At 35.6% G+C, this 27,724-nt stretch overlaps 2 protein-coding genes across 3 annotated transcripts; both read left to right on the plus strand.

Annotated features, from left to right (window-relative positions):
* Window positions 1–4,361: 4,361 nt before the first annotated feature.
* Window positions 4,362–21,480, plus strand: LOC104900829 (uncharacterized). The gene is made up of 6 exons (XM_010688360.4): window positions 4,362–4,970; window positions 5,127–5,478; window positions 11,829–12,171; window positions 19,155–19,426; window positions 19,561–19,757; window positions 20,670–21,480. The coding sequence occupies exons 2-6, from the start codon at window positions 5,289–5,291 to the stop codon at window positions 21,114–21,116; spliced, it is 1,449 nt and encodes a 482-aa protein (XP_010686662.2). The 5' UTR covers window positions 4,362–4,970; window positions 5,127–5,288; the 3' UTR covers window positions 21,117–21,480.
* Window positions 21,481–21,627: 147 nt separating this feature from the next.
* On the plus strand, window positions 21,628–24,445 carry LOC104900838 (uncharacterized). Of its 2 annotated transcripts, XM_019249745.3 has the most exons (6): window positions 21,628–21,907; window positions 22,709–22,792; window positions 22,859–23,051; window positions 23,248–23,516; window positions 23,632–23,828; window positions 23,933–24,445. In XM_019249745.3, exons 1-6 carry the CDS (start codon window positions 21,724–21,726, stop codon window positions 24,371–24,373), a joined length of 1,368 nt encoding a protein of 455 aa, XP_019105290.2. In that variant the 5' UTR covers window positions 21,628–21,723; the 3' UTR covers window positions 24,374–24,445. The 2 variants fall into 2 exon arrangements, with proteins under 2 accessions (XP_019105290.2, XP_010686671.2); XM_010688369.4 differs by having other exon boundaries at window positions 22,709–23,051.
* The last annotated feature ends 3,279 nt before the right edge of the window (window positions 24,446–27,724 follow it).

A 27,724-nucleotide genomic window follows, 5' to 3' on the forward strand; every position in this document is an offset into this window, starting at 1 on the left:
AAGTATAACACAAGTATGTCGTAAGTAAGATATAATGTAACTATGACACTATTATTGTTATATATCAGTACATAAGTATAACTAAGGGTCTGTTCTCCCCAGCTTATTTTCAGTTCAGTTCAGATCAGTTCAGTTCAGTTCAGCTCCATTCTTTTATAACCATTTTGTTAAATATTATTATTATGTTGGTATAATTTATTTTACTAATTACTCTTATTATTATTATTTAAATATATATCATTACTATTAAGTATTATTATTATTATTATTATTATTATTATTATTATTATTGTTTCTATATATTATTTTGTTTATTATAGCTTTACTCATTATTATTACTATTATTATTAGGAAGAACATGGTTTAGTCAAAGCACAAATAAACCCACTTTTTTAGCCCATAAACCAATCAAATCGCGTCAAGACGGTTTATGATGTAATTTTTGCGGTCCAACCCAATCATTATTTTTATTACTAAATAATTTTATATTATTAAATTTAATTATTAAAATGTAATATTAATTTACTTATTAGATATTATTGTTATTATATATCATCATCAAGTATTAATATATTAATACAAATAATATAAAATAATTATTATCAATTATCATTATTATCATTAATAATTATTATTATTATTAATTTATGATTATTAATATTATTTATTTATAACTATCATTTAAAAATATCTAAAATACTATTATTATTATTATTATTATTCATTATTATTACTTATCATTATATTTATTATTTAATATTCATATTATTATTGTTTAAAATATTATTTATATATTTATTACATTCAATTTAGGGTATGTTCTCTTCGGCATAAAATAGTTGAACTGAATTGAACTGAAGAGAGCTGAACTGAACTGAAGAGAGCTGAACTGAACTGAGATGAACTGAATTGAATTGAATTAAATTGAATTGAATTAAATTTAATGTAATAAATATATAAATAATATTTAAATAATAATATGAATATTAAATAATAATTAATTATAATAATAAGTAATAATAATGAATAATAATAATAGTATTTTGGATATTTTTAAATGAGATTTATAAATAAATAATATTAATAATCATAAATTAATAATTATTATTTTATATTATTTGTATTAATATATTAATACTTGATGATGATTATATAATAACAATAATATCTAAGAAGTAAATTAATATTATTATTTTAATAATTAGATTTAATAATATAATAATATTTAGTAATTAAAAATAATGATTGGATTGGACCGCCGAAAATTGCATCATAAACCGTCTTGACGCGATTTGATTGGTTTATGGGCTAAAAAAAGTGGGTTTATTTGTGCTTTGACCTAAACCATGTTCCTCCTAATAATAATAGTAATAATAATGAGTAAAGCTATAATAAATAAAATAATATATAGAAACAACAACAATAATACTTAATAGTAATGATATATATTTAAATAATAATAATAATAATCATAATAATAATGATAATAATAATAATAATAATAATAATAATAATAATAATAATAATAATAATAATAAGAGTAATTAGTAAAATAAATTATACCAACATAATAATAATATATAACAAAATGGTTATAAAAGAATGGTGCTGAACTGAACTGAACTGAACTGATCTGAACTGAACTTATTGGAGCTGAACTGAACTGAACTGAACTTATTGGAGCCGAACTGAACTGAACTGAAAATAAGCTGGGGGGAACAGGCCCTTAGTATATAATCGTAATGTTATGATATGATTACCTACATATTGTATATGATTCACATAAACACTAATATGATTACTTATATATTAGATATGATTCATATAACCTCTGATATGCTTACCTACACATGGGATATAATTGACATAACTATTGTACTAAGATATAATGTAACTATGACACTAATCTTATTATCATTACTAATCATAAATATTGGTTTAAATGTAATTTAGTTGAGTTTAGTTGCAAGAGGTTCATTTCAGTTAAATTCATTTGTTTTATGCCGAACATAAGTTATTTGTGTAACACAAGTTATCTGTAGTATAACAAACAAGTTATTCAATATAAGTCGTATAAAGAACTATAACTTTATAGTGTAAGTATAACACAAGTATGTCGTAAGTAAGATATAATGTAACTATGACACTATTATTGTTATATATTAGTACATAAGTATAACTAAGTCGTCAAAAGAAGTATTATTGTTGTTATCGGGTTGTGTCAACTTTTTTGCCAGTCCTAGTATGGAGGACTATTTTTATTATTTCCTAAATCATGTTAATTAGAAATCATAGTATATGTTCTCATATCATATCGAAAATTCATGCTATCATATCGGTGTAGTTCTATATCATATCTTGCAGGTTTTATATCATATCAATTAAATGCTATATGTTATTGACAATTATGCATGTCATATAATTTAAATATATTCCTATTCCCTTTATACGCTATTAACGTAAATAATGTAATGAAAGTCAAATACTTAAACTTTTGTTATAATTTAGTCATCAAGTGGACTATATATGACTGTTCTGTTATATAACAAGTACATAAGTGTAATGTAAGGACAACTACGAATAGAAAGTTGTTAGAACTATGCCTGTTATGTAACGAGTACATAATTTAAAGTAAGTATAAGTAAGTCATAAGAAGGACTACATTTATAAGTAAGTTGTAAGGAGGACTATATTTCTATTATAACCAGTCCATAAGTATATAAGATTTTATTATTTCCTAAATCATGTTAGAAATCATATTATATGTTCTCATATCATATCGAAAATTCATGATATCATATCGATGTAGTTCTATATCATATCTTGCAGGAATTATATCATATTAATTAAATGCTATATGTTATTGACAAACTATATCATATAATTTAAATATATTCCCAAAGTTATTAACATCGCGATTCAAATCTTCAAATCTTACGATTTTACGATTCAAAATATGGTAGACGATTCGATTCACGATTCTAGATGATTCTATACATTTCTATTGACTAGCGAAAGCCTCACAAATTTAAATCATGCTAACAAAGCAAATAATAAATATATATATGTTAGTTATTGCCAATATAGTGGGTAAACAACTATTTTTCCACTTTTTAGGTCTTATAACTTATATTTTAGCATATTCAATGAAGATTGAGTGCAATATCTTGATTATACGTGTTTGTAGAATCTTACGATTCTACGATTCGATTCTAAAGGTGGTTTCCGATTCAAACTAGAATCTCGATTTTAAAAACTTTGTATATTCCTATTCAGTCATGAAAGGCAAATACTTGAACTTTTTTTATAATTCAGTCATCAAGTGGATTAAGACTACTGTTATGTTATATAACGAGTACATAAGTGTAATATAAGGAAAACTACGAATGAAAGTTGTTAGAACTATGACTGCTATGTAACGAGTACATAATTTAAGGTAAGTATAAGTAAATCATAAGGACTACCTTTGTATAAGTAAGTCGTAAGGAGGACTATATTTCTATTATTTCCAGTCCATAAGTATAAGTTAGTAGTTATAAGATTTTATTATTTCCTAAATCATGTTAGAAATCATAATTATGGTTATTGACATGATATGATTCATAGTCTCCTTAATCAGACTTATGTTTTACTCGATATGATTCAGTATACAACTTATATGATTCACTATAAAATTGATAAGCACGGGAACATAACGGACTATAAATACATTAACACTTTTAAAAGCATATAGAAAATTCATTAATACTTTCAAATAAAGGGTACTACATTACTTATGAGTTACATATACTAATTGGACCTTCACATAACCAATTATGCTGATTCCGGAAATAAAACATAATCCATATAAAAATCTTGCACCTTACATTTAGTAAATGGACCTTATCTTACCTTATACTTAATAACTACGTAGTTGACGTCCCCATCAAAAACACCTTGACTATCAAAGGTACCTTCAAGGTCAACACGTGCCTGTTCATGGTACAATGTAAAAATAGCGGGATCTATTCTCTTCATAGAAGCCCACAACATAGCAAGTCTTTGTAGTTTAGTAGTGCATTTCATGCAGAATACCCTAACTGTGTGTAATACCCCGAATTTTCAAACGATTATTTTATTATTTATTAAAGTTTAATATTATTTCCACTTATAATTTATTTTATAATAATGCGATTTTATTTGATAACTATGTTTATTAAAATAATGATTTCATTTATTTTGATTTATTTAACAAGTTTCAATTAAATCATTTTATTATTTCTAATTATCAAATTTCATAAATTGGTTTATGGATACTTTTGTCCATGTTGTCCATCCATTAGTAACCCAAACCCAAATATTAGCCCAAGTCCATGTGTCTTTTACCAAAAAGAAAAGCTAAAACAAAACAAATAAAAAAGAGAAAAAGAAAAAGAAAAAGAAAGAAGAAACGTTTCTCATCTTCTTCCCTCCTCTCTTCCTCCTTCGTCTGAATTACAGCTCAAAAGGAGCAATTTTTTTTGTCAACAATTCAACCTTGTCAGAAGGAAACTTGATATCAGTCCACAAAATCAGATATTGAGTAAATATTTTCAAAGTTCTAACTCTCTCTCCTCACTTCCTCCATTAATGGAGTATTGACCAAGCTCCACAAGTTCAGAAATTTTCCCCTATAAATACTGATTCATTCACATCAAAATTCCCAAGCAAACTAAACCACAAAGGTTGCTTCAATTCCCCTCTTCTCTTCCTTGAATTTCTGAATTTAATTTTGAAAATTAAAATAAAATTTCAATACAAAATTTCTCTGTTTTTCTTATCTCGCCGGAAACCACCTTTAACACCAACCCAGAACCGCCTTCACCACCACTCGAAAACCAACCGACCACCCAAAAACCGCAAACAACCACCGCGACAACCTGCAGCCTGTCGCAGCACCCTTCGCACCTCCGTCGACTTTCCTTCCCTCCCTCTTCGCAAAAATTAAAAAGGTATATATTTTGTTTAAATTACATTTTTACCCTTACTTTAAGCTGTAATAACGAGTTTACCCCGGTTATGGGCAACTGATGCCCCATACCGGTTATGCAAGGATACTTCCTCCTAATTGTGCACTACTTGGGTCAATATGTTTTTGGTGTCAAAAGGGCAAAAATCTGTTTACAGTCGAAGTTAAGTTTGGGGACAGGTGTAGAGGTCCCAAACTCCCAACACTCACTAGTCAGGAAATACTAAAAAGGTTGGCAAACATTAGTAGAAGTTGTAAGAAAAAAGGAGCGCGCAAAGACATCAGAAATCAGAAATCAGAAATGCATCTGAGCGAGAACGAGGGAATCGAAGGGAAGACCTTCGTAGTGACTGGTGGTTTGGGATTTGTAGGTGCTGCTCTCTGCCTTGAGCTTCTCCGACGAGGTGCTCGCCAGGTTCGATCCCTCGACATCCGTTCTTCTTCCCCATTCTCCTCTCATCTCTTTCAACCTGCCTTTGTCTCCATTCTTGGTACTCTCTTTCTCTCTCTCTGTCTTATTTCTCATTTCGCTTTTCCTAAGTTCATTAATGTTGAGTTTTGTTGCTTAATTGCTTTGAGGTTGAAATCGTGGAATTACTGATTAGATTAGTACTAACTCCGTCTCAATTGTCAATTAATTTGAGTAGCCCCTCTTTTTCAAACTATAAGGGTATAAACTACTTTTACGTATATTAATAATTTAGTTAACTTTAGTTATATTTACATTGGTCATAAGGATTGACATTAAATGTTGTAATGATAATAGAGAGCAACCCATATTCTTACTGATGTATTTAATCTTGTAAGATCAAATACTTGTGCGGAAGAGTTGGATTACAACAATAAAGAACGAAAGATAGTACCTAAATCAATTGATAAAGCAAAGCACCACGATATGATTTAAGGGTTTTGAAGCATAAAGGCTAAGCTACCAACTTCAAGAGGTTGATTAACACTTAGGTTAAATGAAAAGCTCAAGCTTAAAATTCTTAATAACTGAATTAAACACACGTACAACTCAAACTATATAAATGTAATAAGAAGTCCTAACATGCTTAGGACAAGTCCTTAAGTCATACTACTATCAAAAGCTAAACAAGATAGAAAATAAACACACAAATCTATTAAAGATATGAAGAAATCTAACAAGCCTAGAACTCAATTAAGCATGCTCTTGGCACGCTACTTAGATTCCTAACAGAACTAGGAATGCTACACTACACTCCTAACAAAACTAGAAGTGTTACAATGCACCATCTACATTGCTTCTTGCCGTAAGTTAGTCACCATACATACACATACCTTTGTAGCAAAGAAACCAACTAAAGAGCCATGAACTGAATCTAACTCCAATTGAGGAATTTTAGAACCAATAGCTACCAATTGAGCAACTTGATCATCATCTACTCCCGTATCATCCCCCCCTTCTTCGGAAGCAATTGTCCTTAATTGATCATCCTCATTATCATGTAAATATTGCGTCAAATCACCTATGCTAAATGTAGCACTTACGCCATAATCTCCTTGAATACATTGTCATTGATCTTCTCAACAATCTTGAAATGTCTTTCAGAACGTGGCATTAGTATATTCTTCCTTAAGTTTGAAAATCTCTCTTTTCTCAATTACAACCACACTAAATCACCAACGTTATAAGAATGCCGCTTGCGATTCTTGTTGGCTAGCTTCTTAAACCTCTCATTCACTTGTTCAATACGAGCAATCACTTGTGCATGCAACTTCAACATAGCTGATGCTTTGTCCATCGCATCCTTGTCCACATATTCCCCCTTAGGTAATGAAACCAAATCCAAGGAATGCGTGGAACCACACCATATACTACTTCAAAGGGCGAGTGCTTGGTAGCATAAGATGGTGCTCTATTATATGTAAATGCAGCGTGCGCCAACTTCATATCCCAATCCTTGGTGCTCTTACTCACCCACCCTCGAAGCAAAGCTCCCAATGTTCTGTTGGTGACTTCTGTTTGCCCATCCGTTTATGGATGGTGTGAAGTGCTAAAACGCAACTTAGTCCCCAACAACTTCCACAAAGTCTTCCAAAAATAACTCATAAATTTTGTGTCCCTATCACTTACAATAGTTTTAGGAACCCCATGGAGGCGTATGATCTCTTGGAAGTACAATGTTGTTACCTTGCTTGCATCATCTGTTTTATGGCATGGAAGGAAGTGGGCCATCTTAGAAAACCTATACACCACAATTATGATGAAATCCTTGCCCCTTTGAGTTCGAGGCAACGCACAATGAAGTCCACAGACACGTCTTCCCATGGAAATTCTGGAACAAGTAATGGATTGTACAACCCATTATGAAACATACTTTTAGCCTTTTGACAACTTGCACATCTAGCCAACACCCCTTGCACATCCCCTTGCATCTTAGGCCAATAAAAGTGCTCTTGTAAGATGGCCAAAGTCTTGTTAGTTCCAAAATGCCCCACAATACCTCCTCGATGAGCCTCTCTCACCAACATCTCTCGATTGGAACACTTAGGCACACAAAACCTATTGCCCTTAAAAAGAAAGCCCTCTTGAACAACATAAGTACCTACTGCCCCATTTCCACAAGACTCCATAATAAGCTTGAAATCAACATCTCCCTCATAATATTCCTTGATAAGGTCGAAACCAAGTACCTAGAATGCAATATGCCCAACAAAGAGTATCCTCTAGACAACGCATCTGCCACAATGTTAGACTTCCCCTCTTTGTACTCGGACGAAAAATTAAAGGATTGAAGGAACTCAACCCACTTAGCATGCCTTGGATTCAACTTTTGTTGCCCATGAATATGTTTTAAGGCCTCATGATTCGAATGCAAAATAAAATGACTAGGCCTCAAATAATGACTCCGATGGTTCAATGCCCTCACAAGAGCATATAACTCCTTATCATAAGTTGAATAATTCAGTCTGGCCCCGCCCAATTTCTCACTAATATATGCAATGGGTCGCTTCTCTTGCACTAAAACTGCCCCCAATGCCTACCCCACTAGCATCACACTGTACCTCAAAAGGCTTAGAAAAATTTGGCAATGCAAGATTAGGTGTGTTACCTAGAAGGTGTTTGATGTTCTCAAATGCTTGTTGTGCAGCCTCATTCCGTTCAAACCTCCCCTTAATGCATTCAGTCAATGGTGCCGCAACACTACTAAAATCCTTCACAAAACGCCTATAAAATGAGCCAAGACCATGAAAAGAACGTACCTCAGTAATGGATGTAGGAATAAGCCATGTTTTGGTTGCTGCCACTTTGGAAGGATCTACAGAAACCCCTTCACTTGACACAATGTAACCAAGGAAAGTTACACTAGGCACTAGGAAAGAACACTTCTCCAATTTGCCGTATAACTTTTGTGCCCTTAAAGCCTCAAAGACAGCCCTCAATACTCAAATGCTCTACCACACTTCGAGTATAAATGAGTATATTATCAAGGTACACTACCACTTTTGCCAATAAAAGGTATTAAGACCTCATTCATCAAACACATAAATGTACTAGGAGCATTAGACAACCCAAAAGGCATCACCAACCACTTATATAGTCCTAGTTTAGTCTTAAAAGTTGTTTTCCACTCGTCTCCCTCTCTCATTCTAGTTTGATGATAACCACTTCACAAATCAATTTTAGAGAAAACTGTGGAACCATGTAATTCGTCAAGTAAAGCATCTAACCTTGGAATTCGGAATCTATACTTGATTGTGATGTTGTTCACTGCCCTTGAATCAATGCACACACGTCATGTACCATCCTTCTTTGGCACTAAGAGTGTAGGAACCGCACAAGAACTCATGCTCAGTTACATAACCTCTTGACATAAGTTCTTCAATTTGGCGTTACAATTCCTTTGTCTCTTGAGGATTGCACCTATAGTTTGCCTTATTAGGTAATGAAGCCCCGAGAACTAGGTGCTCAATGCCTCGTATGGGTGGCAAACCTTCCGACACATCCTTGAATTCTTCAAGTACCCTTTGCAAGCACTTTGGAAACTTGCCACTTGTTTGCGTCAGTTGTAGGGTTAGCTAGAAGTATGAAGGCCTTTCTCTCTTGCTCAAACTCACTCTCAAATTGTTGTTCATTCAGAAAGAGTACCTGTTTAGGCTTAGTTAGGGTAGTCAAAGGCTTGAGTGTTGTCCTCTTCTTCCCCACTGTAGCTATGTAAACGTTTTCCCTTTCATCATACTTCACATACCTATCATATTGCCAAGGACGCCCCAAAAGAATGTGGCATGCATCCATGTCACAAACCTCGTCCTTATAGAGAAGGCAATCAAAGCTTGCTTGGTGACGCTCACATCACTTTCATCACTCAACCAGAGGATGACTAGTAGTAGGCCAACTCAATTTGTCAACTAAGGTAGAGGACATCACATTAGTGCAACTTCCGGTGCCAATGATGAGCTCACACATTCTATCCATCACTAAACACCTAGTAAGAAATATACGCTCCCTTTGAGTCTCCAATCGTGTAGGCTTAGTGTATAGGGTGCGTCTAAGGATGAGTTGTCTCCCTTCCTTCACATATTCCTCCTCCGAATCAGCTCCAAACCCATCCTCCTCAAATAAGTTCTCACCTTCTTTCTCTTCCTCCTTCTCATCTATTTCTCCCCTCCTTGCAAGTTTTTCTATCTCATGAATATCACGCAAGGTCATTAATCTATTGATATGGCACTCCTTAGTCCTTAATGACATGGCCATAACCCTTGCACTTGAAGCACACTCGTCTATCATTCAAGGTTAAAGGTGTATTCTCCTTCTCCTTGTCCTTCTTGAACTTCTCAAACCTTGCAGGAGTCTTAGTATTGTTAGAACTCCCTCTCTTCTCTTCTACAACCTTTGAAAAGCTCTTAATGTAGGGTTTAGAATACGTAGCCTTCTTCCCCTTTGCTTGCTTCTCCACCTTCATGCTACCTTGCAAACTTCCTCAAACGACCAATAGGGTTTGTTTTCAATTTTGTGTTCGGTTCTCATCATACTCAACTTTTCAAACTCAACTACATACTCCTTAACAATAAGGGAGTTTTGTTTTAATCCTTGCAGTACATATCTTGGACAAAATCACTAGGCAAGAACCATTTTTTCAATCGAGTTTTTGAAGCTTCCCAAGAGTTTAGCCTTAGCTTTCTTTCCTTTCTTATTCTTTAGGTTCTCATACCACAAGCTTGCATACCCCGTGAGTTTCAAGACGGCCACTTTGAACCTCTTTTGATAATCGGAGAAGTACTTGTAGTCAAACACTTTCTCTATGCGTTGCATCCATTCGAGGAACTTCTCAAGTTTCATCCCTCCATCAAACTCCAGTAATTCTAATCTCAAATCCCCGTCATCATCTTGCTTTCTTGGTGGTCTATGTCGAGGATGATATTCTTTATCTGAATTGGATGAACATTCATCATGAATACTCCTAACAGAACTAGGAGTGTTATCGCGTCTTCCTCAATTTTGCACTTCTTGGAGCATTTTTCATTACTTCATTCATGCGTAGCCTCAACTCTTCAAGATCCCTATCACGCCTGATGTTATTTGCTTGGTCTAGAGTCGGGGCACCTTAGGTTGTGCACCATCCTCATCGAGTGGATCGTCTCCCATTTCGAAGGTCAAAACAGAACTTGGATGCAAGTTTCTTGGTGTTTCTTGGTGTTTCTCGGGGATCTTGGATGAAATTTTGTATCACCCAGCTCCTTAGATGGATGATCTTCGATGGAACTTTGCAAAAATTCTGGAATCTTGGAAAAAAGAGACGTTCTTGCTCGAGTTCTCGAAGGATCTTGAACCGTAAAAACACAACTTTAACGTTTTTAAAGGTTCTTCCCTTTGCGGAGGAAAATAATTTCGGGATTATAGGATGTTCTTCCTAGCTCTTGATACCATATGATGTATTTAATCTTGTAAGATCAAATACTTGTGGAGAAAAGTTGGATTATATCAATAAAGAACGAAAGATAGTACCTAAATCAATTGATAAAGCAAAACACCACAATATGATTTTAGGGTTTTGAAGCATAAAGGCTAAGCCACCAACTTCAAGAGGTTGATTAACACTTAGGTTAAACGAAAAGCTCAAGCATAAAATTCTTAATAACTGAATTAAACACAAGTACAACATAAGCTATATAAAGGAAATAACAACTCCTAACATGCTTAGGACAAGTCCCTAAGTCATACTACTATCAAACTCTAAACAAGATAGATTATAAACACACAAAACTATTAAAGATATAAAGAGTTCTAACAAGCCTAGAACTCAACTAAGCATGCTCTTGGCACGCCACTTACGTTCCTAACAGAATTAGGAATGCTACACTACACTCCTAATAGTACCAGAAGTGTTACAACGCACCATCTACGTTGCTTCTTGCCCTAAGTTAGTCACCATGCAATGCATACACATACCTTTGTAGCAAATAAAGAGCCATGAACTGAATCTAACTCCAAATGAGGAACTTTAAAACCAATAGCTACAAATTGATCAACTTGATCATCATCTACTTCTGTATCACTTACTTTGATAGTATAAAATGACATTCAATATTTCATTGATATTGTTGAATACCATATATCTCGAAACAATTTTTGTAGGTAAAGTGCCTTATGATTGACATTTAATAGACGAAGTATTATGATAGAAAGTAAGATAATCCAATTGAAATGAAGAAAACTAAAAAGAAAATGAGATAGTGAGAGTTGAGAGGTCAGCTGGATATTGTATGTTATTTGTCCTAGTTTCAACAAAAAGTACTTAGCATAAAACTCCTAAGAGTCCTAACATTGTAGATCAGTTTCTATGATGTAGCTGCATAACTGTTATGTGTTTCTTAGGGGACGTTACGCGCCAAAAGGATGTCAAGAAGGCTTTGAAAGGGGTGGATTGTGTTTTCCATGTCGCTTCCTATGGCATGTCGGGAAAAGAAATGCTTCAATTTGGTCGCATTGATGAGGTTAATATAAACGGCACCTGCCTCATACTGGATGCCTGCATAGAATTTGGGATTAAGAGGCTGGTTTATGTGAGTACTTACAACGTCGTTTTTGGAGGGAAAGAGATTGTCAATGGAGATGAAACTATGTCTTATCTTCCTTTAGATGACCATGTTGATCCTTATGGACGCAGTAAATCCATTGCTGAACAACTGGTCCTCAAGTACAACGGCCGCCCTTTTAGGTGAGTAACTTCTTCCCTACAGTTACAAAGATTGAGCTCTATATATTCTTCATCATAGATTGTGAAGTGTTAAGCTGAAGTTTATGTGTCAATATAGGCATGGTTTGGGTTGAACTTGCCTTGGCATTCCTTTACTTGTTGATGATGAGTCTGTGTCTTTGCTAACTTCACTATGGCACTCCAATGCTCTTGACAAACCTTTGTCTTGGCTGGATGCACTTAAGCGTAACTGTACAATTGCAAAGAGGATTGAGCTTCATACTTACCTCCTATTAGTGCGATGAGGGTTTTACGTTCGACATTTAACATGAAATACAATCTAGGCTACTACATCAAATCCAATAACAACCAAGTATAACTTAATAGGGCTATTAAGTACTTCCATCGTATTCCAATAATCCAATGTTTGTAAATGGTATTCCATTAGCCAGACTGGAGAAGATGAATAGTTTCTTGACTGTGTATGATCGACCTTTAGTTCTGGAATGCAGTTTAGAGATATACTTGGTGGCTGAATATGATTGTCTTCACTTCATGTGCATACCCCTTGGCCCAAATCCTCAAAAGAAGAGGAAAATAAATCATACTCTTCTTGGACAGAGCATGTACTCCCTCTGTATTTTTTTTATCTATCCTACTTCATTGTCTGTGTTTGCCAATTCACTTCTTTATTCTAAAATATCTTTCACTACATATTAGCAAAAATTATAACGATTCAATATTAATAGAGTACTCATTAAGACGAATCAAATAAGACTCCACATGTTGTGAAGAATTAGAAGAGTCTCTCTTATTGTAAATAATGTCAAGATTCCAAGTGAGAAAGTAAAAAAAAATACAGAGGGAGTAGCAAGTAGTGTAGAAGCTTCTTGTATATTCTGTCGCCGTTTTCGCCTCAAGCCATTTTTAAGAGAGAACATTCCATGGATTGAAGTTGAGCAAGTTGTGAGTTGTTTAGTCATCACTTTTCTTTAAGGAATTTCTCTCTTATGTAGAGAATTTTTCTGTACTACATTCTTAAATTGTTGTTAGGATTTGACAAGGTTGAGGCAGTGGATCTAAATGCAATTGTGTTTTCACATCTTATCCCTCTATATCTGATATGGATGCAAAGGCACTTGTTAACCATGAGCCTATTGACTTGACCATGGAAACTTTAGGGTTTCAAATCAAGAACAAGAACCAAGTTTTAGCTTGTGTGCTAACATGGGACCTAGAGGATGGCGTGGAAAGGAGTGAAGAGGAGTCCTAGTCCTATTAGGATTACTCCTTGCTTGCTACATAGAATCCTAGTTCTATTAGGATTGCTATGTTTATCTTTATGTTTTATGTTTTAAAGTTGTTAAAAAGATAAACATGTGACTTGTACATGTTATCTTTAGGAGTCTAATTAGGAGTCTAAAGTAAAGTAGGAGTAGGATAAGTTTATGTTTTCCTAGTTAGAGTTGAATAAGTTGTACCCTATATAAAGGGAACGTTTTCTTCAATAATAACTTAGAGTGTTTTAGTTATTTTCTTTCTTCTTGATTGTGTGCTTGTATGCTTACAATTGAAAGCCATTAATTATTTTTCAGGAGTGTTGAATACTTAGTGTTAAACATCTTAATTCCAGGAGTGGTTTAAGAGTGTTTAAGAGTCTTTATTCAAGGTTCAGGAGTGTTCTTGAATAAATTCATATCCCTTGTTCGAGTGATTGTTCGAGTATTTTACTTGTTAGTTCGAGTTCGTGGAGTTCATAACTTCGAGATTCAACTTCATACTTGATTATTAGACTTCTTGGTTTAGTAATCATATCAAGTGGTATCAAGAGCATAGGTGACATCCATTGAAGGGGGTCCGAAATTTTTTGCTAGTAAGGGGTGTATTAGATCTTCAAGAAAGTCTTAAAGATCCAATCTTTTTTTCAAGATTCTTGATTTTTCATAAAGTTTCATCAAAGTACTACAATATTATTAGTAATTGGTGAAAGAAAAACATCCAAGATCCATTAAAACATCCAAGATTGCATCAAGATCCAATCTTTAGGATCAAGAAAGGTGTAGGAGGTACTTGGAGACAACTTTTATGACGTCCGAGATGGACAACCTAGCTAAGGCTATAAGTGAGTTAGCTAACCATTCAAAGAAGGTAGATGCACGCCTAGATGCTATGGCAGACATAATCAACAAGAGACTCAATCCCAATAGTGCGTCATATATAGGCATACACTCGGAGGATGAAGGGGATGAAGGTGATTCACGACCACCCAAGAACACCTATCCAGATGATAAAGGATTGAAGCTTGAGGATTACACTGGTGAAGGCAAGCCTGAGGACTTGTTGGAGTGGATTCGACAACTAGAGAAAGTAAGTGAATATAGGGGCTTTGATGATCGAAAGAAGTTCAAAGTTGCTGCTATAAGGCTCACGAAATATGCTGGGATTTGGCTTGAAGGATTGCACGCACAAAGAGCCAAGAAAAACAAACCCAAGCTATGTAGTTGGGAGAAGTTGAAGGGGAAGCTTAAAGATAAGTTTTTGCCGGATGATTATGAACAAAGGCAATTCATAAGGCTTACATCCATAAGCCAAGGTAGCCTAAGTGTACATGAATACACTATGGAGTTTGAAAAGCTAGGCCTCATATGTGATATAGAGGAGTAAGAGAAGCACAAAACAACAAGGTACATTAAAGGGTTGAATAGAAGCATAGCTAAGAGAGTTGAAGTTTCTTCCTACCATACTTTCGAGGATGTGATTAAGCTAGCTATGAAGTTTGAAGAGCATGACAAGGAAGAGAAACCTAAAGGAACATACACACCTAGGTATGATCCTAATTCAAAAGGAAAAGCTACTACTTCCTATACAAAGTGGTCCGAAAACCCTAAACCTAGCTTCACACCTAAGGAAGACACTACTATAGAAAAAACTAAAGTGGCCGTACCTAAGGAGAAGTTTGAGGAATTGAGAAAATGCTTCAAGTGTCAAGGAAGAGGACACATAGCAAGCAATTGTCCTACCAGAAAGCCCTTACCATGATGCTGGCAAGAAAAGAAGAGAGGTAGGAATTCATCCCTGAGGAAGAGCAAAGCATGGGAGAAGATGATGAAGAAGAGGATGCTTTTGCAGAAGATGATTCCAGGCTTATTGGAGTGGTTAGGCGCACCTTACATGTGGATCATACACCTAACATGGCACAAAAGGGAGAATCTTTTCCATACTAGATGCAAGGTAGGTGAGTATACTTGTAATGTAATAATAGATAGTGGTTCTTGCACTAATGTTATTGCAGCTGAAGTGGTGTCTAAACTCAATCTCATCACAAGGGCACACCCTAAACCCTACAAGTTGAGTTGGTTAGATGATAGCACTGGCATGAGAGTGAAGAAACAAGCTCTTATTTCATTCTCTATTGGAAGCTACAAAGATGAGCTATGGTGTGATATATTACCTATGAGTGCATGCCATCTTCTACTTGGAAGACCATGGCAATTTGATAGGAAGGTTATTCATGAAGGGGACACCAATGTTATTCTGTATTGGTTGGTTCAAAAAGGGTTAGATTACATCCTCTAAACCCTATCAAGTGGCGCCTAAACAACAACCTAAGACACCAAGTTACTTTCTAAATGCAAAAGAGTTCGAGCATGAAGTAGAGAAGGAGGTTTGCTTATGCTTTGGTTGTGAAGCAAGTGAATACAAGTATCAAGTCATAACAATGATCAACTTGAAACTTTGATGCATGAATTCAAAGATGTTTTCCAGAGGAGTTACCACAAGGACTTCCACCTTTAAGAGGGATAGAACATGCTATTGATCTTGTTTCTGGCGCACCTTTACCTAACAAACCTGCTTATAGATGTGATCCAGTGGTTGCAACGCCAAATAGAAGAGCTAATTGAAAGAGGTTATGTAAGGGAAAGTATGAGTCCATGTGCTGTGCCAGCTTTATTAGTTCCTAGGAAAGATGGAACATGGAGGATGTGCATAGATAGTAGAGCAGTAAACAATATAACAGTAAAGTATAGGTTTCCTATGCCTAGATTGGAGGATATGTTGGATGAATTACATGGTGCTTCAATCTTTTCTAAGATTGATCTTCGAAGTGGTTATCATCAAATGAGGATTAGGGAAGGAGATGAGTGGAAAACAGCCTTCAAGACAAGCAAGGGTTGTATGAGTGGATGGTCATGCCCTTTGGCTTATGCAATGCGCCTAGTTCCTTTATGAGGCTAATGAATGAGGTACTTCGTCCTTTCCTTAATAAATTTGTGGTTGTTTATTTGGATGATATACTAATCTATAGCAAGAGTGTGGAAGAACATTTGGCTCACTTGCGCCAACTATTCATAAAACTAAGGGAACAAAAACTCTATGGAAAACTAGAGAAGTGTGAGTTTCTTGTAAACAAGGTGGCGTTTTTAGGGTATATTGTGTCACAAGGAGTACATGTTGATCCTGATAAAGTAAAAGCAATTTCAACTTGGATAGCACCTAAGAATGTCTCTGAATGTCGAAGCTTTCATGGTTTGGCATCCTTTTATAGAAGGTTCATTCGAAACTTTTCTTCTATCATGGTACCTATCACAGAATTGATGAAGAAAGGAGAGTTTACTTGGACTTCCTTAGCACAACAAGCATTTGAAGATATAAAAGGTAAACTATGTTGTGCACCTGTTTTAGCTTTACCTAATTTCCATAAACTATTTGAGGTGGAATGTGATGCAAGTGGAGTAGGATTGGAGTGTTCTATTGCAAGAGAAGAGGCCAATTTCATATTTAGTGAGAAATTGAGTGGAGCTAAACTCAATTATTCTAACTATGATAGAGATTTTATGCCATTGTTCGTGCATTAGATCATTGGTCACATTATCTTAGACCAAAACCTTTCATACTTCATTCTGATCATGAAGCATTAAAGTACATTCATGGACAACAAAACTCAATCATAGACATGCTAAGTGGGTGGAGTTTCTCAATCATTCACATTTTCTTCAAGGTATAAAGAAGGTAAGACAAACATAGTTGCAGATGCCTTGTCTAGACGTTCCTATTTGTTAACTATTGTGGATGCACAAGTCCTAGGGTTCGAGCATTTAAAGGAGTTATACAATGAAGATGTGGATTTCAAGGAAAAATGGTTCGACAAGATGGTTCTTATGTGTTACATGAAGGTTTTCTTTTCAAAGGAAACAAGTTATGGTGCCTAAGTGTGGTGTAGAAGACTTCTAGTAAGGGAGGTTCATAGTGGAGGAGTTGCTGGACTTTTGGAGTGAAAAGACTCTTGATACATTACAAGAAAACTTCTATTGGCCACACATGGTAAAAGATGTTCACTTGGTGTTACTCATTGTGCTACTTGCCAAAAGTCTAAGAGTACTTTCCATAAAGGTCTCTATACACCTTTGCCAGTTCCTCATCAACCATGGGATAGTGTGAGCATGGATTTTATAGTCGGGTTGCCTCGAACTCAAAGAGGGAAAGATGCTATTATGGTGGTAGTGGATCGTTTCTCTAAGATGGCTCACTTTGTTCCTATGCATAAAACTGATGATGCCTCACATGTAGCTGATTTATACTTTAGAGAGATCATTAAACTACATGGCATACCAAGGAGCATTGTATCTGATAGGGATTCTAAATTCCTAAGTCACTTTTGGAGGTGTTTGTGGCACATGCTAGGTACTAAGTTACTCTTTAGTACAAGTCATCATCCTCAAACAGATGGTCAAACTGAGGTCACAAATCGCACTTGGGAACTTTGCTAAGGGGATTGGTGAGTAAGACTCAAAAGGATTGGGATATCAAGCTTGCTCATGCAGAATTTGCTTATAATAGGCACATTCTCTACTACATCTCATTCACCATTTGAGGTAGTGTATGGTATTAATCCTTTACTTCCTATTGATTTTGTTGCAATCCTAAACATGAGATACACATGGATGCAAAGAAGAGTATAGAAGCATTCAACAAAACTTGTAGCAAGTGAAGCAAGGATTGAAAAGATGAACATCCAATACAAGACAAGGCTAACAAGGGCGCAAACAACCTAGGTTCAAGGTTGGTGATCTTGTATGGATACATTTAAGGAAAGAGAGGTTTCCTAGCAAAAGGAAGAACAAGCTTATGCCTCGAGCTGATGGACCATTTGAGGTTGTTGGAGTCATTGGAGATAGTGCTTACAAAATTGATTTACCAGATGAGTATGGAATGTAAGTGCTACTTTCAATGTGGGTGATCTATCTCCTTACTATGATGATGAGAATTTGAGGGCAAATTCTTTTGTGGAGGGGGAGAATGATATGGATGCAAAGGCACTTGTTAACCATGAGCCTATTGACTTGACCATGGAAACTTTAGGGTTTCAAATCAAGAACAAGAACCAAGTCTTAGCTTGTGTGCTAACATGGGACCTAGAGGATGGCGTGGAAAGGAGTGAAGAGGAGTCCTAGTCCTATTAGGATTACTCCTTGCTTGCTACATAGAATCCTAGTTCTATTAGGATTGCTATGTTTATCTTTATGTTTTATGTTTAAAGTTGTTAAAAAGATAAACATGTGACTTGTACATGTTATCTTTAGGAGTCTAATTAGGAGTCTAAAGTAAAGTAGGAGTAATAAGTTTATGTTTTCCTAGTTAGAGTAGAATAAGTTGTACCCTATATAAAGGGACGTTTTCTTCAATAATAACTTAGAGTGTTTTTAGTTATTTCTTTCTTCTTGATTGTTGTGCTTGTATGCTTACAATTGAAAGCCATTAATTATTTTTCAGGAGTGTTGAATACTTAGTGTTAAACATCTTAATTCCAGGAGTGGTTTAAGAGTGTTTAAGAGTCTTTATTCAAGGTTCAGGAGTGTTCTTGAATAAATTCATATCCCTTGTTCGAGTGATTGTTCGAGTATTTTACTTGTTAGTTCGAGTTCTTGGAGTTCATAACTTCAAGATTCAACTTCATATTTGATTATTAGACTTCTTGGTTTAGTAATCATATCAATATCATCCAGGGAGAAGAATGGTGAACATCTTTACACCTGTGCTGTTCGTCCTGCTGCTATTTATGGACCTGGTGAAGAGAGACACTTCCCAAGGATAGTGAATTTTGCGAAGTTAGGTCTGCTGCTATTCAAAGTTGGTGATCCAAAAGTTAAATCAGACTGGGTTTATGTGGATAATCTTGTACTGGCTCTTTTATTGGCAAGTATGGGGCTTTTAGATGATATTCCTGGGAGAGAGGGTCACCCAGTGGCAGCTGGACAGTCGTACTTCATCTCTGATGGTAATATATGTAAACTGTCTAGAAAAGTTAACTTCAGCAGTTATGTTTTTCCTATACGAGTTTATCTTAGTATTGCTTCCCCCTTGCGCTTCCGGCTGACTATGAGCAATAATCATGTAATTGCTGTCCTGCAGGGTGTCCAATCAATTCTTTTGAGTTCATCCGTCCTCTTTTGAGGAGCCTCGAGTATGATCTACCAAACACTTCACTGACTGTACCGTCAGCTCTTGTGCTTGGAAAGATATTTTGGGTTTTTTACACCATTCTGTACCCATGGCTTAACAAATCATGGCTTCCACAACCATTGATTCTTCCTGCAGAAGTATACAAGGTCCTTATTCTACTCTTAAATTATCAACTTTGTTTTTGTTGGAAATACTCCGCAAACCATTAATATTCTCGAATATCGAATTTATGTCTTAACCTGAGAGTCCGAGACTATTTGATTGTTCACTGGAGTGTGAAAATCTTTAATGTCCATTGTAATGTGAGTGAGTCATAGGAGTTTAAGATCTTCCACCTTGTATTTGAGGGAATGTCAAAACTATAATTCATCTAGTTAATGGAAACAAAATATCCTTCTTCTGTGAGAACAATTATGATTGATGAAAGAGCACAAACTTCAGCTCATGACTGAAGAATGAAAGAACAAACTCATTTCCTCTCGCTGCTGCCTATCAACCTGTGAGTGTCTTCATAACCTTAGTACATTCTGTGTCTTTCTCTCAGTTATATGATTTGTAATTTTTATTGAATATCGAACCTTGAGTACATAGTTCTACAAAATATATTAATAGAAATTTTTAAAAATCAAGTTGTCATAGTACTGTTTAATATAAATATCAAAATAATGTATTCTTGTGACTGAAGGATAATTTCCTTTTCATGTATTAATCTTTTAACGCTTGACAAGGAATTTGTAAACATCACTTAATTAGAAACATATTGAGGAATGAGGATATCTTATGTAAGTTCTCTCTGAATTCAGTGTTTTGTCTGTCAGAAAAAATGTGCAGTGTGTAATCTGGAATTTTCTCCTCAGGTTAGCAAATAAAAAGCAACAAGTATAGGTCAGGAGAGAAAAAGAAGTGGATAAGGAAGATTCAAGCCATCGTTTATGTTTCTTTTTTTCCTTGTGTAAAATCAGTCACGTATGAGTTGTGCAGTCATATTCACTTCTGCACTCTTTAGTTAATTGTCCAAATTATAACAATTAAATTGCAAAAATTGTGTACCATCACAGGTTGGCGTTACACATTATTTTTCTTTGCTGAAAGCTAAGGAGGAGCTGGGTTACTATCCTATGGTGAGTCCTCAGGAAGGCATGGCAAAAACAATCTCATACTGGAAAGATAGGAAGAGGAGAAGCCTGGACGGACCTACTATCTATGCATGGTTATTCTCCGTGCTCGGAATGTCTGCTCTGATTGGTGTTTCCCTCTTTCCGGATTTTGGTCCTTTGTCACCCATCACAACTCTTGCTCTCTTCCTGTATCGATCAATGCATAATGTCTGGATAATCTGCTTTCTAGCTGTAGGCGCGCATGTTGTGGAGAGCCTATATGCATGGCACTTAGCGAGAAAAGTGGACCCTGGTAATGTGAGAGGTTGGTTTTGGCAGACTCTTGCTCTTGGGATCTTCTCACTGCGTTTCCTGTTGAGAAGGGCACAGTCGCACAGAAGTAACTAAGCTAGGTTATGCTTGTGAGTTCTCTTGTTGCAGCATGTTTGAGGTTTGGGATTTTGCCCCTTTTAGCCAAAGCTAGTGTAAGGAGAGATGGTTCATGAACTTCTGCATAGCATTTGTGGGATGTTGCTTAAATTTTACTTCTTTCAGTTGCGTTTGAGTTGTCATCATTGGCTTCGAATGTAACAGAAATATGGCTAAGCCTCCTTATAGTATTACTGTAAAATATGAACAGCTAGAATATTACCTATGCCTGAACAGCTCTATCATGTTAAAAATTGAAATATTCCATCGTAGAGAGATCCATTTTCTTAGTAAAAAGAACATATTACCGCCGTAATGAGTATCAGCTAGTTTATTTGGGAAAGTTTTGTAGGTTAAAGTTTCTTCCTATTACGTATTCTCTTTGTCTATTCTGTACGTAAAATAAATTAAAACTGCCAGACAAGCTGTAACGGAAATTAAGGTGACAATTTTATGTCCCTTTATGGTTAACTCACAAAAGTTTCGTGAGACACGTGCTGTAATTGGTCAACGACAACCGTGAAGAAGCTCGGTGAGAATTTATAAAAGTTGTACAAACTCCAGGAATCTTTTTGTAGTTCCAAAAATGAAGGGTGAAGAAGGAATAGAAGGGAAGACTTTCCTGGTGACAGGAGGACTCGGTTTTGTGGGTGCTGCTCTTTGCCTTAAACTTATCCAATATGGTGCTTCTCAGGTTCGATCCTTGGACATTCGTTCTTCTTCAACATGGTCCTCTCAACTTTCTCAAGCTGGTGTTGTCTTCATCCTTGGTATTTTCTCTCTCAATCTTTGGCTCATATGTTATACTTCCTCTGTTTCTAAATAAGTGCAACACTTCTTGTTTTCACGTTTGCCAATGCATTATTTTAATCATTAATATCTTCAATTATCAATAAGTAAAAATTATAAAAAGTTGATATTAAAAAAATTCACATTCAAACGAATCTAACAAGATCCCACATGACTATGTTTTTCCTAAAATGTAAATCACCAAAGCTAATTAAAGTTTAAACTGTGAATAGTAAACACTATGCAAATGTTGCACTTATTTAGAAACGGAGGAAGTATTTACTTTGAATACGTATATAGATGTAACATTATATTATAAACACTATCTTATAGAGGTGCATCATTTGACTTTCTAATTAAATTCATTTCGTCAATCAAACCAAACGAGCCACTAATCCTCTCTCTTCAGTGGAAATTTCATACGTCATCTATCATTTCAATAAGAAATGGTGGAAAGATCTTATCAGGATCTCATCTTCATTGTGTCTTCAAAATGTGCGTTAGTGATACTAGCTATGTTTTTCTAATAATCTACACACTATCCTTTTTATTTGAACCAAAGTAAAAGCAAAAATGAAGAGAAAAAAGAGGCAAAAAAGTAGGATAAGCAACATAATATACATCTTGGAATTTGGGAGGAGGGACATTTGAATCATGAATGGACAAGTAGAGGTAGTATTATATAAAAAAAAAAGACTAATAATGCAAATGTCTAGATTATTAAGAAATACAATTAGTATTATAAAATGAGATTGAAAATATGATTATTTTGTGTTTCCAAGGGGACATTACGAGCAAAAAGGATGTTGAGAAGGCTCTACAAGGGGTAGATTGTGTTTTCCATATTGCTTCATATGGCATGTCAGGTAAAGAAATGCTCAAGACTGCTCAGATTGATAAGGTTAATATTGATGGGACTCGCCTCTTACTAGATGCATGTGTCAAATGCGGGATCAAAAGGCTTGTTTATGTGAGCACATATAATGTGGTTTTTGGAGGAAAGAAGATCGTAAATGGAGATGAAAGTCTTCCTTATCTTCCACTAGATGACCATCGTGATCCATATAGCCGCAGCAAAGCTATTGCCGAGCAGCTAGTCCTGAATTACAATGGACGCCCTTTGAGGTAATCGCAAAAAAAAAAAAAAAAAAACTACTAGTTTATTACTTTATTTTTTCATTCTTTACACTTGTTTTGGGATACGATCATACGACCAAAGTTTTGAATCTTTGACCATAAAACTCTAGAAGTAAAGAACAAAAATACCGAGGGAGTATTATACAATATATTCAGAGTCTAATGCCTATACATTTGCATCTAGGGTGAATGGTGGATGTCTTTACTCTTGTGCAGTTCGACCTGCTGCTATTTATGGACCAGGTGAAGATAGGACTTTCCTAAAGATAGTGAATTATGCAAAGTTAGGTCTGCTGCTGTGTAAAATTGGCGATTCAAGTGTCAAAACAGACTGGGTTTATGTGGATAATATTGTATCTGGTATTGTATTAGCAAGTATGGGGCTTCTAGATGACCTTCCTGAAAGAGAGGGGCTCCCAGTTGCAGCTGGACAGTCGTACTTCATCTCAGATGGTAATATGCTCTTCGCCTGTCTGGAAAATTGATATTTCATTTCAGTTACCTCTGTGGCTCTCTTAAACACTGGTTTTATAAAATTAAATATACTTTTATGTTTATCCAACAACAGGATGTCCGGCTAATACTTTTGAGTTCATCCAGCCTCTATTAGAGAGCCTAGAGTACGATGTACCAAAGGCCTCATTAACAGTATCCTCAGCTCTTGTGTTTGGAAAGATATGTCAGGTTTTTTATACCATTTTATACTCCTGGCTAAATATTTCATGGCTTCCTCAGCCACTGATCCTCCCAGCTGAAGTATACCAGGTCTTCTCTAACAGTTTAACATCTTGTCTAAGTCTTCTGCCATTTCTGCAATTTCATGGAAATCATTGCTAACTAATATGCAAACTTATCAAATGACATGACAGATTGGTGTAACACATTACTTCTCTTTACAAAAAGCCAAGGAGGAGTTGAAGTATGTTCCTCTGGCGAGTCCACAAGAGGGCATGGCAGTGATGATCTCGTATTGGAAAGATAGAAAGAGGAGAAATATTGATGTACCGAAATTATATGCATGGCTATTTTGTGTATTTGGGTTATCTGGTCTCTTTGCTGTCAACTTCTTACCAGATATTGGTCCTGTTACATTCCTCAGAGCCATAGCTCTTTTCATATTTAGATCAATGAAAAATATTCGAATTGCTTTCTTTATTGTTGCAATTGCACATACTTCTGAGGCCATTTTCGCATGGTTCCTAGCAAAGAAGGTGGACCCTATAAACGCAAAAGGTTGGTTTTGGCAGACGCTGGTTCTTGCAACCTTCTCTTTGCGTCTTTTGCTGGCGAGAGCAGGACCTGCTAGCTAGGGTGAGAGCTGATTGTTCATATATATATATTGTTCCTTATATATAAAATTTGTTTTGTCTAGATATATTTAAGTTGATATGTATGTTTAATATTGATTTTAGTGACAATTCTTCTTTGGCCAAAGATTACATTTTAGTGAAGTGCGCAAGTGTCGAAGAATACTAGTCATCGTAGCTAGTACAATTTTTTTTCAAGGAAAAGCGGACTTAGATTAGAACTTAAACATCCTTACAACAAAGATTAGCTTCCTGCAACATCTCAAAAAACAACCGTTTTTTAATACATACCATTAACCTACCAACCAACACAGAAACATACACATTCAATCAAGCTTAGCATCTGTTTTCCCCAACTTATTTTCAGTTCAGTTCAATTCAGTTCAGTTCAATTCAATTCAGTTCAATCAGTTCAGTTCAGTTCAACTCTGGACAACACTCTCAAATATCACTATTCATTTGAGTTCAGTTCAATTCAGTTCAGTTCAGTTCGATTCAGTTCAGTTCAATTTAGTTCAGTTCAGTTCAACTATTTTATGTCAAAGAGAACAGACCCTTAATACTCCAGGATCGTGATACCCTGTATCTCTCTTCATGTCCTCCCTCACACAATCCGGGACTAAGACATGAGTTTTCGATTCTTCCTTTATCTCCATTCACAGCTTAGCAAGCTTATGAGCAACCATATTTGCTTCTCGTCGCACATGCAGAAATTGAGGTTCAAAGTTGCACTTAACATACACTGCCACTTCGTGGATAATCATTCCAAGTTGGTGAAGTCCATAGTTCTCGACCTCTATCAGCATCTGGTGGAGAAGAGAGGCATCCATTTCCACCTGCAACTTCTTGATTCCAAAATCCTTAGCAATCTCAAGACATCTTTCTATCGCCAATAGCTTAGCATGAGCTGGATCTCTAGCTTTAAACTTGATGGAATGACCAATGAACCATCTTCCATCCTGCCTCCTGATAACCCCTCTTCCACTTGCCTTGTCTACGGACTTCCAGCAACCATCAGAAATAAGTTTGTGTTAACCTGCTTCAGGGAGTTTCCATTGATCCACCCTCATAACTGGTGCCTGATTTTTATCCTTGTCATGAAAAGCACGAAAATTGGCCACCATATCAGTCGTTAATCTATTAAAAGTAAAGGCTGAGTGCCTCATTTTGTATTGAAAACACCTTTTCATTTTGACCTTCCAGATGTGCCATATAGAGACCCCAAAGACCATGGCCCAATCCTTATTGTAGTTAGTGTTTAATTTCATCCAATCATTCCAAGGACAATTAAAGAAGATGTTAGGACTAGGAAATTGTACATTTTTGTTAGTTTCAAACACCATATTCCAAGGGAACTCTTGATGAAGATGAAAAGATGTAGGTGATCCTCGACTGAATTCAAACACCTAGTACAAGTTAGATCAAAATTTTGCATTTTCTTTGCAAGGTTGCTACCAACTGGTAAAATCTCATGCCCAAGGTGCCACAAAAGCATTTTGTATATATAAGAAAGTTGGAATTTCCAGATTTTATACCATATCAAATCCAAAGAAGAGAAATAATTTTTTTGGTGGTTTAGCCACTCTATATGCACTTTTGACTCCTAAGCATCAATTATTAGCTTAATTAATCAATCATTAGCAGTGGAAGACCTAATTTAGTCGGAGCGTGACTAGTACTCTATATCTCTCACTACGTTGCTGATGTATGGATTGTGGGATATGAAAGGTTTTATGAATATGACGGTTTTTTCGATGATATGAAATGACTTTGATATTATGAAAATATGAGTATGATAACACTATGATTATAATTACGTTTTATGATTATGATTACGTTGATGTAATGTAATTATGATACGTTAAAAGAAATGAAACATGATAAAGTTCAAAAGAAAGAAGGTTCTTGGCAATATCCCGTGGCCACCACAAGTGTCGCCTTTGTTGTGACAACCCTTCTAGTTAATGATTGGGCAGCGAAAGTGTCACCTTTGTTGTGATCGTCTTTGTGTGGGCACCGCAAGTGTCACCTATGTTGTGACCGCCCTTTTTTCAATAATGTGGGCATCAAAAGTGTCACCCATGTTGTGGCCGCCTTTCTGTATGATATGGGGAGCCGTCCCTTCTGTTGTACTAGCCAAGTTACCAAAGTAAAAGATATACGATGATGAACAAGACAACGAATGATGATAATGTTTTATGATTCTGATTTAATGATTATGATTTACGAAATGGTTTTACTATTTCTCTCTTCCCTATTTGCTAATAAAATGAATTGAAATGCTTTTATGATGTCAGGGTAGTATGTTACTGAGTTTCGGCTCACGGCATTTTGTTTTCTGTTTTAGGTATGCTTATGAAGATGGGAAGGTGTAGCAGTGAGGAAATAATAACTTTAGGTTATGCAAATATGACGGTTATGTATTATAAGTTCACTTACACCAACTTATGAAATTTTAGCTATGTTTAAGTTATTAGCTTTCATTATTATAATAAGTTTAGTTTTATGAAAGAATGTTGCCTTGTACCTTCTGGATGGGAGGTACGGTAATGACGCTTCGACTAATAATTTAGGTCTTCTGCTGCTAATGATTGATTAATTAAGCTAATAATTGATACTTAGGAGTCGGGGTGTTACAAAAAGGCTAGAAGATTCAGGACCCAAACAATCTGATCAGTTGCACAATCAGATAGAGGCACAAATAATTATAAGATTAATAACATTAGGAGGTAAAAGGTTATTGATATAATTAGTGTCCCACTTCCTGTTTCTAATACTTTTATTAACTCTCCAATGCTCCATATAGGAGGGGATTGGAGAGGTAATACACTTATCGTACAGTTCATCTTCCCCCACCCACTTGTGGTACCAAAGAGAAATAGTAGAACCATCCCCAACCCTAAAGATGCGGCCTCGTTCCAAAATTTCTCTCCCTTTCAATATGTCCCTCCATAAAGGGGAATCACCTCGCTTTTGAGAGCAATTCATAAAGATACAAGACTTTAAATACTTAGACTTTAAGATATTCACCCTTAATTGATCATCATTCCTCAAGATACTCATCCTAGCTTGGCCAAAGAAGAGATATTCCAATCTCTAAAGCTCATGAAACCTAACCCTCCCATATTGATAGGCATGCTAAGTTTATTCCACCTTATTCTTGGAATGTAGTGATACTTATCCACTGCATTCCATAGAATTTTTTTGCAACTTCCTAACATTTCATCCACAAAGGCACATGGAAGGAAGGAAGACAACATTGAGTAGAGAGGGTAACTATTCAACACATACTTGATAAGGGTCTTTCTACCAGCTATGTTGATGAGTTTTGCTTGCCAACTGCAGATTATGTTC

The sequence above is a fragment of the Beta vulgaris genome, chromosome 1 (genome assembly GCF_026745355.1).
Source record: "Beta vulgaris subsp. vulgaris cultivar EL10 chromosome 1, EL10.2, whole genome shotgun sequence".
NCBI classification, from domain to species: domain Eukaryota; kingdom Viridiplantae; phylum Streptophyta; class Magnoliopsida; order Caryophyllales; family Amaranthaceae; genus Beta; species Beta vulgaris.